At 39.5% G+C, this 16343-nt stretch overlaps 2 protein-coding genes across 3 annotated transcripts in view; both read right to left on the bottom strand.

Annotated features, from left to right (window-relative positions):
- Nucleotides 1–4998, bottom strand: part of CCT2 (chaperonin containing TCP1, subunit 2 (beta)) — a 13524-nt gene extending 8526 nt beyond the window's left edge. The window contains exons 1-8 of the mRNA XM_012720645.1: nt 4899–4998; nt 3852–3926; nt 3696–3761; nt 2586–2697; nt 1854–1930; nt 1624–1736; nt 620–822; nt 1–73 (exon numbers count right to left, since the gene is read on the bottom strand). The exon at nt 1–73 is cut by the window's left edge and continues 26 nt beyond it. Coding sequence (XP_012576099.1) covers nt 1–73; nt 620–822; nt 1624–1736; nt 1854–1930; nt 2586–2697; nt 3696–3761; nt 3852–3926; nt 4899–4901 — 722 coding nt within the window. The 5' untranslated portion in view covers nt 4902–4998. The remainder of the gene's footprint in view (nt 74–619; nt 823–1623; nt 1737–1853; nt 1931–2585; nt 2698–3695; nt 3762–3851; nt 3927–4898) is intronic.
- Nucleotides 4999–14094: 9096 nt separating this feature from the next.
- FRS2 (fibroblast growth factor receptor substrate 2) overlaps nt 14095–16343 on the bottom strand; it is a 98638-nt gene continuing 96389 nt past the window's right edge. For both annotated transcript variants that reach the window (XM_012720588.1, XM_004675903.2), the window contains one exon: nt 14095–15772. In XM_012720588.1, the coding sequence (XP_012576042.1) occupies nt 14822–15772 (951 nt within the window). In that variant the 3' untranslated portion in view covers nt 14095–14821. The remainder of the gene's footprint in view (nt 15773–16343) is intronic.

Consider the following 16343-nt stretch of genomic DNA (forward strand, 5'->3'; position numbering starts at 1 on the left):
TTTGCAATAAGAATTTTGGCATTTTCAATTCGCTTTGGTTGATTTACTCCAATTTTTTTATCCAACAGAAAGCCTACAACGTAAGAATAGTATTGTATTAAATTCTTCAAGCTTGCATGAATAAATCTTATAAAACTGCCTGCCTTATCAAATTATTCTTTCAGAGAACAAAAGTCTAACTCACCAAGGAACTAGTACCTAGAAAGCATTCACCAGAGCAGTGAAGTGGGTAATACTTTAATAGCATGAAATCAAAAATGTAAGAGCAGAGCACAAATACTCAGTGTTTTGAAACTTGTTTCAGATATATACCACATTCACAGGTTTATATGTTAATATGAAGATACTAAGTTCACTTTCATTAGCTTAAAGCCAACACAAGAGCTGTGAGGATTCAGAAATGCAGACACAGAGGGTACTGAGAAATTACTGAACTTTAAACCAGCAATGAAATGAAGGGGGGAAAAAAAAAACCAAAATAGTTGCAAAGACATGTGACCTCACAGACAACTTTTCTAGGTATGTGAAGTAACACTAATCCAAATCAGCTAACAGAATTCATTAGTTCATAATCAATATCCGATAAGAATTTTTCTCTATAGTCAATATACACACACACCTTCATCTAAATAAGAATCTGCTAGACTTCCTCCTAGCTTCTTGATGACATGAATTGCTTCCAGATTACCAGAGCCTTTCAGTCTAAGAACAGCTTCCACAGCTAACCGAGTAAAATGATCTTTGTGATGAGTGAGAAGTTTTGAGGATAATGTTGTTGCTGCGATGTTCATTAAATCTTGGCGAAATTTAACTTCATCAGAACTAAAAAATAAAACACAAAATTCATGTTTGCTCTTAAAAAAGGCATTCCAAACTTATCAACTATAATTTACTTTTCAAAATTTATCCAGATTTGCATATTTGTCATTAGACAATTTCATTCCAGTCAGGACTTTAAGTCATGACAAAAATTAAACCTCACCTGTAAGCAAGACATACAAATTAAGAAGGTACTGTTTTTGCCCACTAAACTGATAAAGTACAAAGATCAAAAAAGAGAAACATAAGCAAATCAAAGAGTACCAACTTTCAAGAATATGGGGATACAGGCATTGTTAACACACTATTACTTTTGAGGATTGCTTATCAAAAAAAAAAAAAAGCCTTAAAAGCATTCACATCTTTGTATCTAGCAGTAGTAGTTTTTGAAACTTTGTTAACAAGCTGTAACATTAAAAAACTAAAAACACAACTTCCAACTGTGGTTAGGCAAATTAGACTAGTCATATAATCAAATGCCTATCAGTATTAAGACTATCATTACAGAGACTACTAACACCCATAAATGGGATTTTTACTCAACTAGGTTAGAGGCCAAAAAATCTTCTACGCACTACTACTACTTCTCTTGACTGTGACTATGTATGTAAAAAAAACTGAAAACCGAAAATTTAAGTGACTATCTCTGGAAGATAACAGGGTTTGTTCTCTTTTTGTCCATGGGGCAAAATGAAGCAGAGAGCTCATGTTTATACAGGTTCTTTACTGTCCCCTAAATTGCCTTTATTGCTCATGTTTTAAAAAGAACATGAAATGTTTAAAACAGTATTTTGGTATACCAACCCATGATCAACTGCAGAACTCAACAGGGCCTGTCTCGCTGCTTTAGTGGCTTCTCTCCAACCTGAAATGATGGTCTGTGGATGAATCTTCTTTGCAATTAAAGATTCTGCTTCCTATTAATAAACAGTGAAAAGATTCATTAGTAAAAATTAACAGCTGACTACTTCTAATATTAAAAATCACAGTAACAAAAATCAATGAGTTTAAATTGATTGCCCACATATTCTTACCCTTAGTAATTCTGCTGCTAAAACAGTCACAGAGGTAGTACCATCACCAACTTCATCATCTTGAACTCGTGACATATCTAAAATAAATAGTTAACTCAGTCATACTGACTTTGCTTTTTAAATGACTTCTGTATAGCTTAACTAATTCTACAAATATAGCCATCATCAATCTAAATCTTATTTATGTAGGTTTCCTAACCAGAAAAAATTCTTTAGAAGTTTTCACCAGAAATGAAATAGTTTTACCGTGAAAAATTATACAGCACTTCAGAAACCTGTAGTTTAAAGCACAGCACTGTGAAGCTATCCATAGCCACTGCAGCATGAACTCAACCACTGGCCAGGGAGGTGACCACATGGTGCAGCAGACCTCTCCTGAATACCCGCTACTCCCCTCAGCAGTATACTTCAGTCAGTCCGCCTCTTCTGTTCCCCACTAGTCTCGGGTGAATTCTCTTACCCAACCCTCTGGCTAGTACACCAGTTCTTGTATGCGTGAGGAATGTATTCAAAAATTTATAAAAATTCTTTATAAAAAATGCATTGTTAACAAATTATCTTCAGACTCAGGACTCCCTGGCGGCACAAGGAGATAAGTCTCAGGACTGTGAAGCTATCGACAGCCACTGCAGCATGACTTCGATCCCCAGCCAAGGAGCTAACCAACCCCAGTTCTTGTATGCATAAGTAAATGAAATAAATCTTTTAAACAAAAACTTTCTTCAGACTCACCAACTAAAACTTTAGCTGCCGGATTGTCGATGCCAATGTTTTTTAGAATAGTTGCACCATCATTGGTTACCATCAGAGAAGCATCTCGTCCACTGCTTAACAGAATTTTGTCCTAAAAGGAACAAGATATAAGTACATCTTGAAGAACACAAGTCAATTAAAGCAGAAGCAGCCTATCTGTTTATAGAGGAATTTAAAAAACTGTGAAAAAATATATATAATTATAAAACAATGTAATGAGAACATAAATGACAACACATATGATGTAAATACAAATACATAAGTGAACACAAACATTAGTAAGATTTACATCCAAATTATTGGTGACTGTCACTGATGAGAACTGTTGGATTAAAGATGCTGATCAAAGGGGAAATTAGCCATGTAGCTAATTTGCTTTGATTTTTAGATATGTAATTTTTAATTCTTAGCAAGGAAAAGGTGTCAACTTGTAAGTCTTTTTTTTTTTTTAAATATTTAGTTATTTATGCATTCAGAACTGGGGTAGAGCCAGAGGTGCAGGGGTGGTGAGAGGATTCACATGAGACTGAGTGGGGAGCAGAACAGGCCAACTGAGGGGAGCAGTGGGAGAGCCGGGAGAGGTCTGCCGCACCATGTGGATCACCTCTGGGGCAGGGCAGGGATCAAACTCATGCTGAAGTGGCTTTAGCTTCTTAGTGTTGTGCTTTAAGACACTGCACCAGGAGGGAGGGCTGATATTGTAATACTCTTAAAAGTAGTTTTAAAAATTAAAAAGGGGCCCTTCCTGGTGGTGCATGCAGCACTGCAAGCTAGCTACAGTGGCTTCTGTGTGAGCTCAATCCCCAGCCCTAGAGGTAACCCACAGGGCGCCGCAGACCTCCCCTGTTTCACCCGCTGCTCCCCTCAGCAGTGTGCTTCGTTGATCTGCCTGTTCTGCTCCCCACTCTGTCTCTGGTGAATCCTCTCACCACCCCAGCACCTCTGGCTTGTACCCCAGTTCTGTATGAATAAGTAAACCTTAAAAAAATAAATAAAAATCATAAAGAATCCCAATTAAGTGTGTTACTAACTATAGTTCCCCGAAGGGGGTCTAAATACCAAAACATAAACATTCCCTGTTACTCTTACCATGCCTTTGGGTCCCAACGTGCTCTTTACCAAGTCTCCAATGGCGATGGCACCAATAAAAGACGACTGAAGTTAAAAAAAAAAAAATTGTCAAAATCAACTTTAGCCTGTTAAGTTACACAATTTTCTCTTTGAAAGACTGAAACTGTAGCTTACCAGACGAGCTGTTTCTGCTCTCTCTTCATCAGCTCCAGCCTTGAAGATATTAACAGGTGCAAGGGAAAGGGAAGCCTAAAAAGCAAAAGTAACCATCCTTTACCTAGTCCATATACTTCACGGTTTCCACTAACTTTACAGTAGGTAACTGAGGAAGTTACAGTACAGATTAGTAACCATTACTTTTTCGAGCAGATGAAGCTTTCCATCTTTGGGACCGTCATTTATGGGAGAGATTTATAAAAGCTACATAGGAAAAATACTGTTTACTAGATCTATCATTTACTGTATACATAAATACGCGCAGCAGAAATAAGTCATTCACTAAAGCGATTCGCTAGTAATTACACAGCAAATCAAAATATTATTTTAAAGTAGATACAGCTGGCAAGGGCTGTAGGCCGGCCCCTTCTGGTGGCGCAATGGGTAAGGAGGCACAAAGCCACTTCCCTGCGAGTTCGATCCCCAGCCCTGGAGGTGACCCACAGGGGGCGGCAGACCTCTCCTGACCAGCCCGCTGCTCCCCTCAGCAGTGTCAGTCGGCCTATTCTGCTCCCCACTCTGTCTCTGGTGAGTCCTCTCACCGGCCTTGCACCTCTGGCCTGTACCCCTCAGTTCTGTAAGTCTAAATAGATCTTTAATAAAAGGGGGCAGTAGGCCACAATGGAGAACGCCACCAAGCGGAGGCGGGGGTGATGGCTTCGTTTCCAACTTCATCCTCAAGGCTCCTCCCCCAGAGGGGCGGGGCGCATCTCCCTCCCCGCCCGGGGCGCTAGAAATTTCTCGGCGGGTGGGGATCGGGCTCTGGGACGGGGAGTAACCGAGCCAGAACAAGACGCTAACATGGGGAGAGGTCACCCCTCCCCCCCTCCCCTTCGCCTGCATGGAGGACTTCACTGGCGGGTGTGGCGCGGGCCACACGCCGCGGCCCACGCCATGTGCGGCGATCCCGCAGAACACACAAGACGCCCACGGCGCCAGAACTGACGGAGAAGCAGCGTGGCGGGACGCGGCGGGACTTGGGTAGGGCCAGGAGTCCAGGCTCACCATGGTTCCGAGGAATTCGGCACACACGATAATCCCTCACAGCTCACGCCGGGACCGGACGGGAGAGAAGCCGGATGTGACGCCACACGCTCTCCCGTAAGGGGCGGAGCCCCGGCCCGCGCGTCGGTCCGGTCTGACGCTACGGGCGGAGGGAAGCGGGAGGAGCCAGCTGGAGTGTAAGCCCGCAGACCGGAAGCTCAGCCAGTGTTCTGGGGAGGGCGGCCTCTGTTCGCGCCCCGGGCCCTACCGTCATGCCCCGAAGCGGGACTGGGAAGGGGAGGGATCTGACATCTTGAGTCTGGAGGGCCCATTTGGGTTTGGAACTGCCAGGAACAAAAGAAACGGCGCGCCGGGTGTTGCCATAGCAACGGAGGTCCGGTTTGCATATTTTTAATATTTAAAAATATACCTTCAGGTACTACTTATATAGTTTAAAGCTTTATATGCTAAGAAATAAAAGTGTAATTCACCTACTCTATCACCTCCTCTCCTCAAAGGCAAGCATTTTAAGCTTTTGGGGAGTTACCATTGTATTCCTGAATACTATTTTTACACATTATTTATGGGTATTGTGCAAGAAGACTTATTGTTTGAAACACTTTCTGGGGCCTTCCCTGGTGGGTCAAAGTGTTACAGCGCAGCACTAAGAAGCGATCAGCAGCCCCTGCAGCACGAGTTCAAACCCTGGTGATCAAGGGGGCACAGCAGACTTCCCCTCACTACCCCTCCCACCCACGCTCTCCTCCCATTCCCCGCCCCCCTCAACAGTGAACTTCAGTATAACAGTATAACTGCCGGCTCTGCTTCCCATTCTGCCTCCTGGGAATCCTCTCACCCACCACACCTCTGGCCTGTACCCCAGTTCTGTAAGCATAACTAAATAAAGCTTTTTTAAAAAAAGTTTTCAATTTTATCTAAATTGATTCCCAAAGAAGTTTAAGGCAAAATTTTGTTTAAGGCCTCCCAGCTGGCCTAGAGGTTGAGTCAACAGCTATTGTTATAGGACACCCCAAATCTGTTAAGAGGAGGGGGGGAGGGGCACCCCTAAAACTTCAAAAACCTGCCTGCTCTAAGTGGTTCTGCCATCCGCAGCAACAAGACAAAACATAAAACTTCAATGATTGTATAATACAGTGAATATGCAATATGGAACACAAAGAATATAATTTATAAATCCAACACCTGAAGTGACCCATCCCCTCTTGGGCAAAAGTCAATCCAAAAGGGATTGGCCCAAAGCAAGGCCTGAAAGCTGCCACAAGACTAAAGCACCTTCTGGCCGGAACCCATGGAAAAGGGTCGGAAATAGCCAGACAAATCTGGGAGCAAAAGAGCAAAGTCAAAATCAATATAAACACTGTGATAGTCACCTCCCTACAGGTGTCTCACCCACATCTGCCTTAACCAGTCCAGGGCGGAGAAACAAGCACGGTTTCTTCCTCACATGCTTGCTGCTTCCTGTGGCTTCCTCAGGTCTCCTCCTTCTCCATCCTGCTTCATTCTCTTCTCCCTTCTCTTCTCAGTTCCACCCTCCTTCTGGGTGGGGCAGGGAACCTGGAACTCCCCTTTTTCCTAGGGACCACCCTGTTACACTCTCACCGCCACAACCTGAGTGAGCCTGGCCAAGGAGCAGACCCATGGCCAGTAGAATCTCCTCTTACCAGCTGCTCCCCTCAGCCGTGGATTTCAGTAGATACGCCATTTTTGCTCCTCATTTTATCTTTAGTGAATCCTGTCAAACCTGACCCCCTCCACCTCTGGCTTACACCTGTTGTTCTACTCATAAAATAAACCCAAAATGTTTGTGTTTAAAAACCTAACTTCTATCATCTTTTGATACCTACCTTAATCCCTGTGAATTTACTTACTTTATACCAGCGGTTGACAAACCATATATGGGGAGCCAAATCCCCCTTGCCATCTGTTTTTGTATGGTACCAGAGACTTAATAGTTTTTACAAGTATAAATGGTTGAGAAAATAATAAAAAGACCACATTTGTGACATTCTAGTTACATGAAATTTATATTTTGGTTAATTGAAGCTTGATTGGAAACAGGTATGCCCATGCATTTTTTATACTGTACAGTCCAAAAGTTGTAGAATAGTAGAGTTGAGGGTTTGCTAGACTACAGTTCAAAAAGCCTAAAGTACTGATTTTTTTAAGATTTTGTTACTTTTTTGTTTTTTTAATAGTTTATTTTTACATCATTTTGTGCATTTTCCCATCTCAGTTAGATTTTGTTACTTTTTAAGACTTATTTATGCATCCAGAACTGGGTTACAGGTCAGAGGTGAGAGGCATGAGAGGATTCACCAGAGAGTAGGAAGCAGAACAGGCAGATCAACAAAGTACACTGCTGAGGGGAGTAGTGGGCGATTCAGGAGAGGTCTGCTGCGCCATGTGGTCACCTCCCTGGCTGGGGATCGAACTCATGCTGCAGTGGTTGCAATAGCTTAATAGTGTTGTGCCTTACACTTTGCACCACCAGGGAGGTCCCACTGCCTGATTCTTTACAGAAAAATATTTGTTAACCCTGGTTTTACACTGTTTCCAAGGTTCATTGTGAAAACAGGTGTTCAGACTGGAACACTTATTTTAAATCTACCTAAGGTCTTGTGTTTGTTGAAGTTGTTCTTTCAGGTAGTACACTTTAATGGACAGATCCCAAATCTGTGAGTGAAGAGTCAAACAGTGGTAAGGAGGGGTGCCTGCATAGTACTGAACATGGCTTTTTTTTTTTTTTAAGATTTATTTTTATTTATGCATGCATGCAAGAACTGGGTGCAGGCCAGAGGTACAGGGGGTGGGAGGTGAGAGGATTCACCAGAGACAGTGGGGAGCAGAAGAGGCAGATCCATTGATTAAACTGCTGAGGGGAGCAGCAGACTAGACAGTAGAGAGCTGCTGTGCCATGTGGGTCAGCTCCCTGGCTGAGGATAGTGATAGCTTGATAGTGCTGACACTTGAACCCCTGTACCATTACGGAGGCCAAATCACATGCCAAGAAATAAGTACTCTGGCAGGCAAGACTAAGACTTTGGGTCCTGGAGAGCCTACTGGCCTCAGAGCAGTGATGAGCAAATAGCCAGGGGCATATGGATAGGGCTGGAAGACAAGCCCTATCACCTCATCTAAGGAGCTGAGGCCAGAGGCAGCCAGGAACACCCCTTTGAGGGGACTTAGGGCAACGTGTCCTTATCTCCGTCCTTGTTTCCTACCTCCTGTGTGTCCTTGGATCTCAGGGGTTAGCTTCAGGCATCAGTCTGTGTGGTTCTGGATTTCAGCACCTTCATTTACTAATTCTGTCATCTTGGATGGGCTCCATAGGCTCTTTAAATCAGTTTTACTAGCTTAGCAAAGCATTTCTCTTTTAGCTACTTGTAAGTTCGTAATTTTCAATGGTAGTCCAAGGTGGTTAAGACACACAAAAATGCATGTTTACGTTAAGATTTAGGTCTTCTGCTTCTGTTGTTTCTCTTGATCTATTAAGTCATCCATTTCCCCATCTCGGTCTTTGTCACCCTAACTCTTCCCCTTTATACGAATTGACTAAAACAGATAATTTTGCCTATCCCATAGAGCTGTCATGAATATTAGAACAGCGTTTGACTTACAGGAAACTCACAGGTTAGTTTAGCAATTATTATCTTTATTATCTCAGTTTCCAAAATGCTCTACTAAATATTTTTAGGGTCTTTTTAGTGTGAGATAGACCTCAGAAAATACCTGTAACAAACTGTTATTTGATGGCTGCTGGTGATTTGGGAATGAGAGAAAAGCCATTGCAAGTTAGTGAAATGACTTAAGGAACTGACAAACAGTTACAACATTCTTCAAGAACATTTGGAACACCTGCACAATACAGAGCAACCAGGAATCCAGTCACACTGGGTTAGTCATCCAAACTCCTACTGTTTAGGCAGTAGGAAAAAGGTTAGAAAGCCAGGCATCACACAGGGTTCTGGCATTTAGTGAGGTTTGCCAATGGAAATAGGACCCTCCAGTCTTAGATATTGAGGCCAAGATCATTTTTGAGGTAAACAAATGAAATGTGCATGGAGACACTTTGTAATTTTTGAAGCAATACACAACTCCTTTTTCCAAGTATCTGTGAAAATTATTTACTAGTATAAACTGTTTTGGATTATGGGGTTCCTTTTATTGATTGTTTGGATTTATGCTTCAGTGTCTTCTGGATCCAGTGGTTCTCAGTGAGGTAGTGCTAATCCTTGGTGGTGGTAGCAGGTGGTGGAGATGAGGGTGAAGCCGTATTTCAAAAATATGTGCTCTTTAGGTTACCAAAATCATGAAAAAATACACTATCACTCGTGTGGTCAATCCCTTATAACAGAGTTGGTCTGCATTCTGTATGATTTTTGAGGTTTTAATGCTTCTGGAGATTTCAACATAAGGGGAAATCTGTCTAGATAGAACCTGAATGTTTTACATATAACCAGCCCACCTCCCCTTTTTCAAAAGAACGCTTTTAATATACATATAAAATTTCCAGCATGCCAACAGATGTCTGTTGAAGACAGACTGTACTTTATACTGTCAAGAGATTAAGACATGCCTATTAGAAGGGCCACTCTCAACTACAAATTCTCTTGAGGACAAGGCCTGCAATCTTTATTACTAGCATAGGAGCTAGTTTGGGCTCACTCATTGATTAAAAGCATGAACAGCTACTGTCCTCAGAGGAACACAAAGGGAAAACACAAAATAATCCAAAGAGGTATTAGAGAGAACACACACCTAGGTTTTCCCAAGATGCAATTCTCTTCTACATCTTAAATAATTTGTGTTCCATGGGGTCTGGCACTAAGTACCAAATCACTAGTAGATTTGTCTATCCCCTTCATTCTTTAAATAATCTCCATCTTGAATTGAACCCAAAAAAACTTTACAGTGTCACTTAGTAAGCAGAGGTTTGAAGTCCCAGAATGGAAAGCTACTAGTTTGAATGACCATGCAGATAAAGCTGTGAGAGTCTGTCAAACACTTAAACAAAGTTTGTTTCACTTCGAATAAAAACAATCTTTAACTCATTATATGTTCATATTGAAAGTGGAGGCATAGAGATGAGACTAAGGAATAAAATTTTAATATGTGAAATATAAATACAGTAAAACTTTAAATAGGTATCCAACCAAACTTTTATTGGGGTTTTATTGCAATCTACTTTCAGCAGTAAGGGGAAGGTAACCATAAGAATGCCAATCAGATTTTATTCAACATAGCAGTTTTTCATGAATGCTTAAGGTCAGTGTATAGTCAGCTCAGCTTCCAGTATCAACTTGAGTACCTCATCATATAAATTTATGCCAGAATGACAGTAGTAAGGCATTGAAAGATCCTAAATCATCTAAGATTAAACCATATTTTACATATATTTTTTTCGGTCAGTATAGTAATACTCTATAATAAATATTTTAAAAATGTGTTGCTTAGCCCTTGTTGAACTATATTCAATTACTAGCTTATTCTTTAAGTACTCCAGTTAATAAAGGTTTGATTGTATTCAAGAACTCTGACTTTTCCAAAAATAAAAAAATTAGTTCTTATCTGATATGACAAAAGTAAGCTTAAAAGCACATTCACACTTGTCCTTAAAAGCATGTTTACATCATATATAAGATGACTTTTCATGCCTGGAGACATGGCTTATATGGCAAAAAGAATCAGATGCAAGGAACCACCAGAGGGCGCTCCTCCCCTCGCCACTTCCTCCAAAAAGCCACACTCGGCCTTAGTGTAAAAGTTATATATTTTATTGCCATGCTACAAAATGTATGAAGTTGGCACTGATAGGGAGAAAGAGAGAACAAAAGACAGGGAGGTGTGGAGGGTAAAAGATGTTGTTAACATATACAACAAGGTTTTAATCAACAGTGGTAAATTTCGCCAATATTAAAAATGCAAACCAAAATTTTAAATGCTGATAGGAAACAGCATTAAAATACAATTTATGCATAGTACAGTATCACTTTTGTCTTTTATTAGAGAAATGGAATGTTTATAAAAGAAATTAACCATAGGGGGTAAAATTGGTATTTCATATACAATTTGGCAATGGTAGTCCCACTGTTAAGACAATTTTTGTATAAAAGAAAAAAATTAAAAATCTAATAAGCTACCTTTATACAAAGTTGCTATATTTATGCCTTTATGTAGGAAAAAAACATTTATAATGTAAATTAGGACATACAATAATCTTACAATATTATACAATGTAATGAAAATAAAAACATAACACAAAATTTGTCCTTTATAAAATGTCTACTTTGCATTTACTAATGCAAATGTGGCACACCGGTGACTACTGTACTATTAATACCAGTCCATTTCCATGCTCTTACTGTCCAATTATCATAGAATTGCAATTGTAATGATGCTACAAAAGAACTGTTATACCCCCCAAAACAAGGAAGGATGGATAGGGGTGTAAGAAAAGGAAAAGCAGATACGGTGCTGGTTTGGGCAGAGTACACTGTTGTGTAACAGAGAGTATTTGTTAAATTTTTCAAACAAAAATACATTTTGTATACATTCTGTAAATTCGTACCAATGCCTTTATTCAAATTTGGCAAACATCACAGGGAAAAGGTAATTAGTACCATATTCCTCACATATCAGAAATATGAGGGAGATGCCAACACATTAGTTACTTCTGGGTAATTCCTATGGTATCTCTTCCAAGGAGATAGACATCTTTACGTATATGTATACATGTATGTGTACTTACACATAAAGACTACACATTGCACAAAAACACTTGGGCGTTATAGGTTAGGAACAGCACAGGAAGAAGCAGGAAGTACTTTTCAGCTTGTTAAAACCTTTACCTTGAGGCAAAAATATGGTGGTGGCACATTATTGGAAAATTATGAAAACATAAGGCCCCTGTCCCATTTTGAATAGAACATTTTTGAGGTACATTTTTATATGTTGTGCCACATTTTTTTTTTTAATGTAGAAGAGGGGAGGGATAAACAAACACTAGCCTGACTTAAAACATTGAATGGTGGGGTCAACATTAATATATATATAAACAAAGATTGCTTGGCAAATTTTCAAAGTCCCAAATGTGATCTTTTCTGGATATACTGGGAAGTGAAAAGCTTTTTGCTGAGTCTTCAAGAGTAAAGTGCATATCTCACCACTCCACAGCAGCAGTAAATAAAAGGAACTATTTGCCAATCTTCTTGGAGGGAGGGAAGGCACCATATTTTCATTTTAAAGATGAAACTGGGAAATAAAATAAACTGAGAGAAAACGCAGGTAATATACCCATATCAGTTTCCAACCCTGGTCTGGGATAAAGGCTGTTATTCTCTATATGGACACAAGAGGATTCTATGTGGGGAAAAACATAAACAACGTTTATATTTCAAAACCAAAAAGTGGGATCACATGGTCTATCAACAAAACAATATATCTAAAATTAGGTCTGTCTCAGAAAATCTGAAACATATGGCCACAATCGTATGCCAATAAAAATATTTCATTCTAAAATGTACCTAGTAATAGGTACATTCTTCCAGGACGGAGCTTAATGCCCATTACTAAACTACTGCAAAGGACAAGTAGTGTTCTACATTACTTTTATTAAATAGGAACACAGGTGATTTCCAGAAGGCATCTAGAAATTAACACCAGTTATACATATTTTCCTAATACTCGTAGTACCTAAACTCAAATTCTTAGCAGACAAATTGGTCCCATTTTCATTTTTAAAGCACATAGTATTTAAAGCATAAACTGTAGTGATTATACTGGAGTTACCTAAAAAGTATAAAAATTAATTAGAATCTGCAGGGGGAAATGAAAAAAATGAGGAAAAGAAGAAAATAAACTATCCAATCTCCAAAATGAATAAACAGGTCAGCCCTTTCATTTGGAGGTCAATGTTCTGTAGTGACTGCTTTTTTTTTTCTTCCAGAGAAAACCGTGTGCACTGGTTTCATCCCAATTCTTATTCCTTATTATAAATATCACATAAATTTGGCACAATTAGCAATCTACTAAGAAGAAAGCATAAATGTAACATTATGTTAAGAATGGACAAACTGCAAAACCTACACCATTGCTCTTTTTAGAGAAAAGTGTACACTGTAGCAAGCACCAAGTTAACAAGAAAAAAACTGCTATGCACACAAACCAATGGCACTGAAAATGATAAAGACATCTTTAATAATTTATTTTCTTTATAATGGTCCCACTCTATTGTTCTGCTAATCCACTTACCATCCTATAATTAAGCTATTTACTGAAAAGTTGTATGCTATAGGACTGAAACTTTTCATGCTAACTTAACCTTAATTATATCTGGTAGATCCAGACCATAATCTCAAACTTCCTCATATTTAGAGAAAACAGCAAAATATTTCACAAGATTACCTACCCTTTCTTTCACTCTACCTTCTCTTGACTTCTCTAGCATTTGGGAAATGGGAACATTCTTGATTTTCTGAGAGTTAGATATATGACATTTCATCAGTTTATATAAACTTCAATTCATTTTAAATCCTAAATTATGACACAATCTCAATGCTACAAGACTTCCACTGTACCTGCTATGCTGGCAACAATCTTAACATTCTATTGACGTCAAGGTGTAATTACAAAGGTCCAGCTAGGAGTGAGGGCCAGCAGAGTCCAGGAGCACGGCATCGGGCAGAGAGTGACCGCAGCCGTGGGACTAGGGAATTACTGCTAAAGTGCTGGGGAGTGCCCACTGAGACAACAGTACCTTCTGGGAACTTTGCGTGCTCAAAGTAGCTTCCTTTTTATTCTCAGTTGCTAAAGAGATCACCTATGGACACGTGAATTTAAAATTGGGAGAATGCTTTTATCAACTTGAAAAGTAAACAGCATATAAATAAATACTGGACAAGGGCAACCCTGTTATAGAATAACAGTAAGTTCTAAGTGAACCTTCAAAACCACAATTTGACAAAATTGCAAACTAAACAACAATGAACACATAATCCAATTGCAAAACTATATACAAACTCAAACATTTTAAGTTGAAAAAGACATTAAGCAACAAAGTAAGACATCCCAAACACCAAAGGAAAAAAACTGAGGGTAAACAGAAATCTAATGGCACAAATGCCTCCAGAAAACAAGGTTATTGTTAATCACCTATTGGTGAGAACCTTTCAAGATTCAGATTTTCAATTTGGGGGGGGGCGGGGGGGGGGTAAAGTGACCTGAGACTTATTTTTGAGCCTATTTTAATTCTGATTAAGATATTTAGGCATGCCCTTCAAATGCCATCATGAGATGAGTAAAAAGAAAATCTCGTCCCCTCCCTGCCTTTCAACACACCAACAGCATCTTCACTATTTAGGGCTTTCTAAAACGACTGCAGGCAAAGGAACTGACTAGTATAGAAGGTGGTGTGGAACTTCTATTTCCTTAACATAATGTTTTGGCTCAAGTCAAAAAAGTCTATAATTCATGAAGTAAAAGATTCTTTATGTTACATGCTGGAGGCCACATACCATGAATAGTGACTCTACAGATTACTACTTTCAAAGCCTAGAGTTACCTGTTAGCAATGCACATCATCAAGAGTCTGTATAAAATGCCAACCATGACTTAGACATGATATGCGTAAGTCCAGAATATTGATAAAAACCAACCAACATGTCACTCACTCCAACTTTCATTTTAAATAGGCACTGTGAAAATGGGAATGCTGCTGTACAATAATGAGAAGTATATAATGAAATTAGTGTTCTTTATGAGTACCTGCTCTACATTAATTCCCTTTAAAGAAGCACATGAATTATTCAGAAAAATTTTTTTATCAGTTTATAAAAGGAGTTAGTGTTTAGAAATGAAAATGAAGCACTTGCATCTTCATTTTAAAAACTTCACAAAGGTGCGCGTAAGGTAAATGCTTTCCAGGCTCACATGGGCAGGTCAGTACTATTATGTCTCGTTTTCCTAGATGTACCATCGTCTCGTGGCAGTGCTTTCTGCAAATTTGACATAGCAGCAGTTCTTTCAATGTCTATCACAGCATACAGCTCTGTGCGCCTGGTAGGAGTTTGTGGAAGGGGAGTGGTAGGTGTTTTTGGAGTCTGAGGGTTGTCAGAGTCACTGCCACCTTCCAAGTCAACCTGTATGTAATTGAGCTGCCTGTGATCTAAACTTGGGCGTCTGATATCAAAGTTAAAGACTGTCGGCGTACAGTCCCGACGCCTTGAATAGTCTATTTTGTGAGCACTTGCCGGCACTGTTACATTCTCGGTATTTACATAGTTATGCATTGGATCTAGATTATTATGGTAGCCATTTAGAGATGGGGTCTTTGGTCCTAAATGGTCATCTTCATCCCTACTTAGCTTGCGGGCTTCCCAAACAGGAGGCAAAGATGGTAAATTTTCATAGTTTAATAATGCAGTTCTTCTCTGAGCTGAATTGTTGATATTCTGGGTATCTGAGGTACTAGTAGATGTCAGACGACCTCTCCTCGCCCCTGAGGCACTGGGGATAGATAGCCCATTTATGTTTTCATACACCAGTTTGTTAACAGAAGGCGCCTCTCTTCGTTCATCACTGTCATAGCCAGTGTCCCATTCTGTGCTATTTGCACCACTTCCGCTGACTTGATCTCTCCCAAGTTGCTCCAATTTCTCTTTTTCCATTAATTGCTTTTGAACAGGGGTTGGCCCCAAGACAAATTTGACTCCTTCGGGTTCAAGAAGAATCTGAGGGTCCCTGTCCTCAATGCTACTTGGTTCTTCTTTCGGTGTGCTGTTTTCAGCATTAGAAATCCTCGCCTCCAATGGGACATGCACACTGGAGCGGTTTTTCCTCTCTTCTTGAACACCTGTTGTGTTAACATAGGTATGTACCTAAAACAAATAGGAAATTGAATCAAAATCAAAAATGTCGGACCACATCAGTTCATTTTTGAGGAAATCTCTCTTTAAAGAGAGATAAAAATAAACTCTTACTTTTAAGCATTAGTACCTGTTTTGTTTTTAACTAATAAGAAGGTGGGGGTGGGGGAGAGGAATGTAGAAATGTCTTCCTAACTTGAAAAAGGAACAACTCTAAAACAATATGCAACATTACCCTTGGTAATGGAACATGAGAAGCATCTTGTTAAAAAAAAAAGTGAAGAACACATGGATTTATCATTTTGATGTTGTTCTAGAAATTCTTATCAATACATTAAAATATGACTCAGAAGAAATAACAAGACTTAAAAAGGGACAAATTTATCATTATTTACAATTCATCTGACTACATAAATAAACCTTACAGGTTTAATAAGAGTTCTATAAAGTAGAGCTGTAACATAAATACCATCTATTAAGAAATGACTGCTGCATTAAAAGAAAAAAGCTCAATGGTATTTTGGGAGAATAATATAGAAATGCTTAGAAGTCTCTCTCTCTCTCTCTCTCTCTCTCTCTCTCT

This window comes from Condylura cristata, unplaced genomic scaffold (assembly GCF_000260355.1).
Source record: "Condylura cristata isolate star-nosed mole 26May11 unplaced genomic scaffold, ConCri1.0 scaffold00004, whole genome shotgun sequence".
Taxonomy (NCBI): domain Eukaryota; kingdom Metazoa; phylum Chordata; class Mammalia; order Eulipotyphla; family Talpidae; genus Condylura; species Condylura cristata.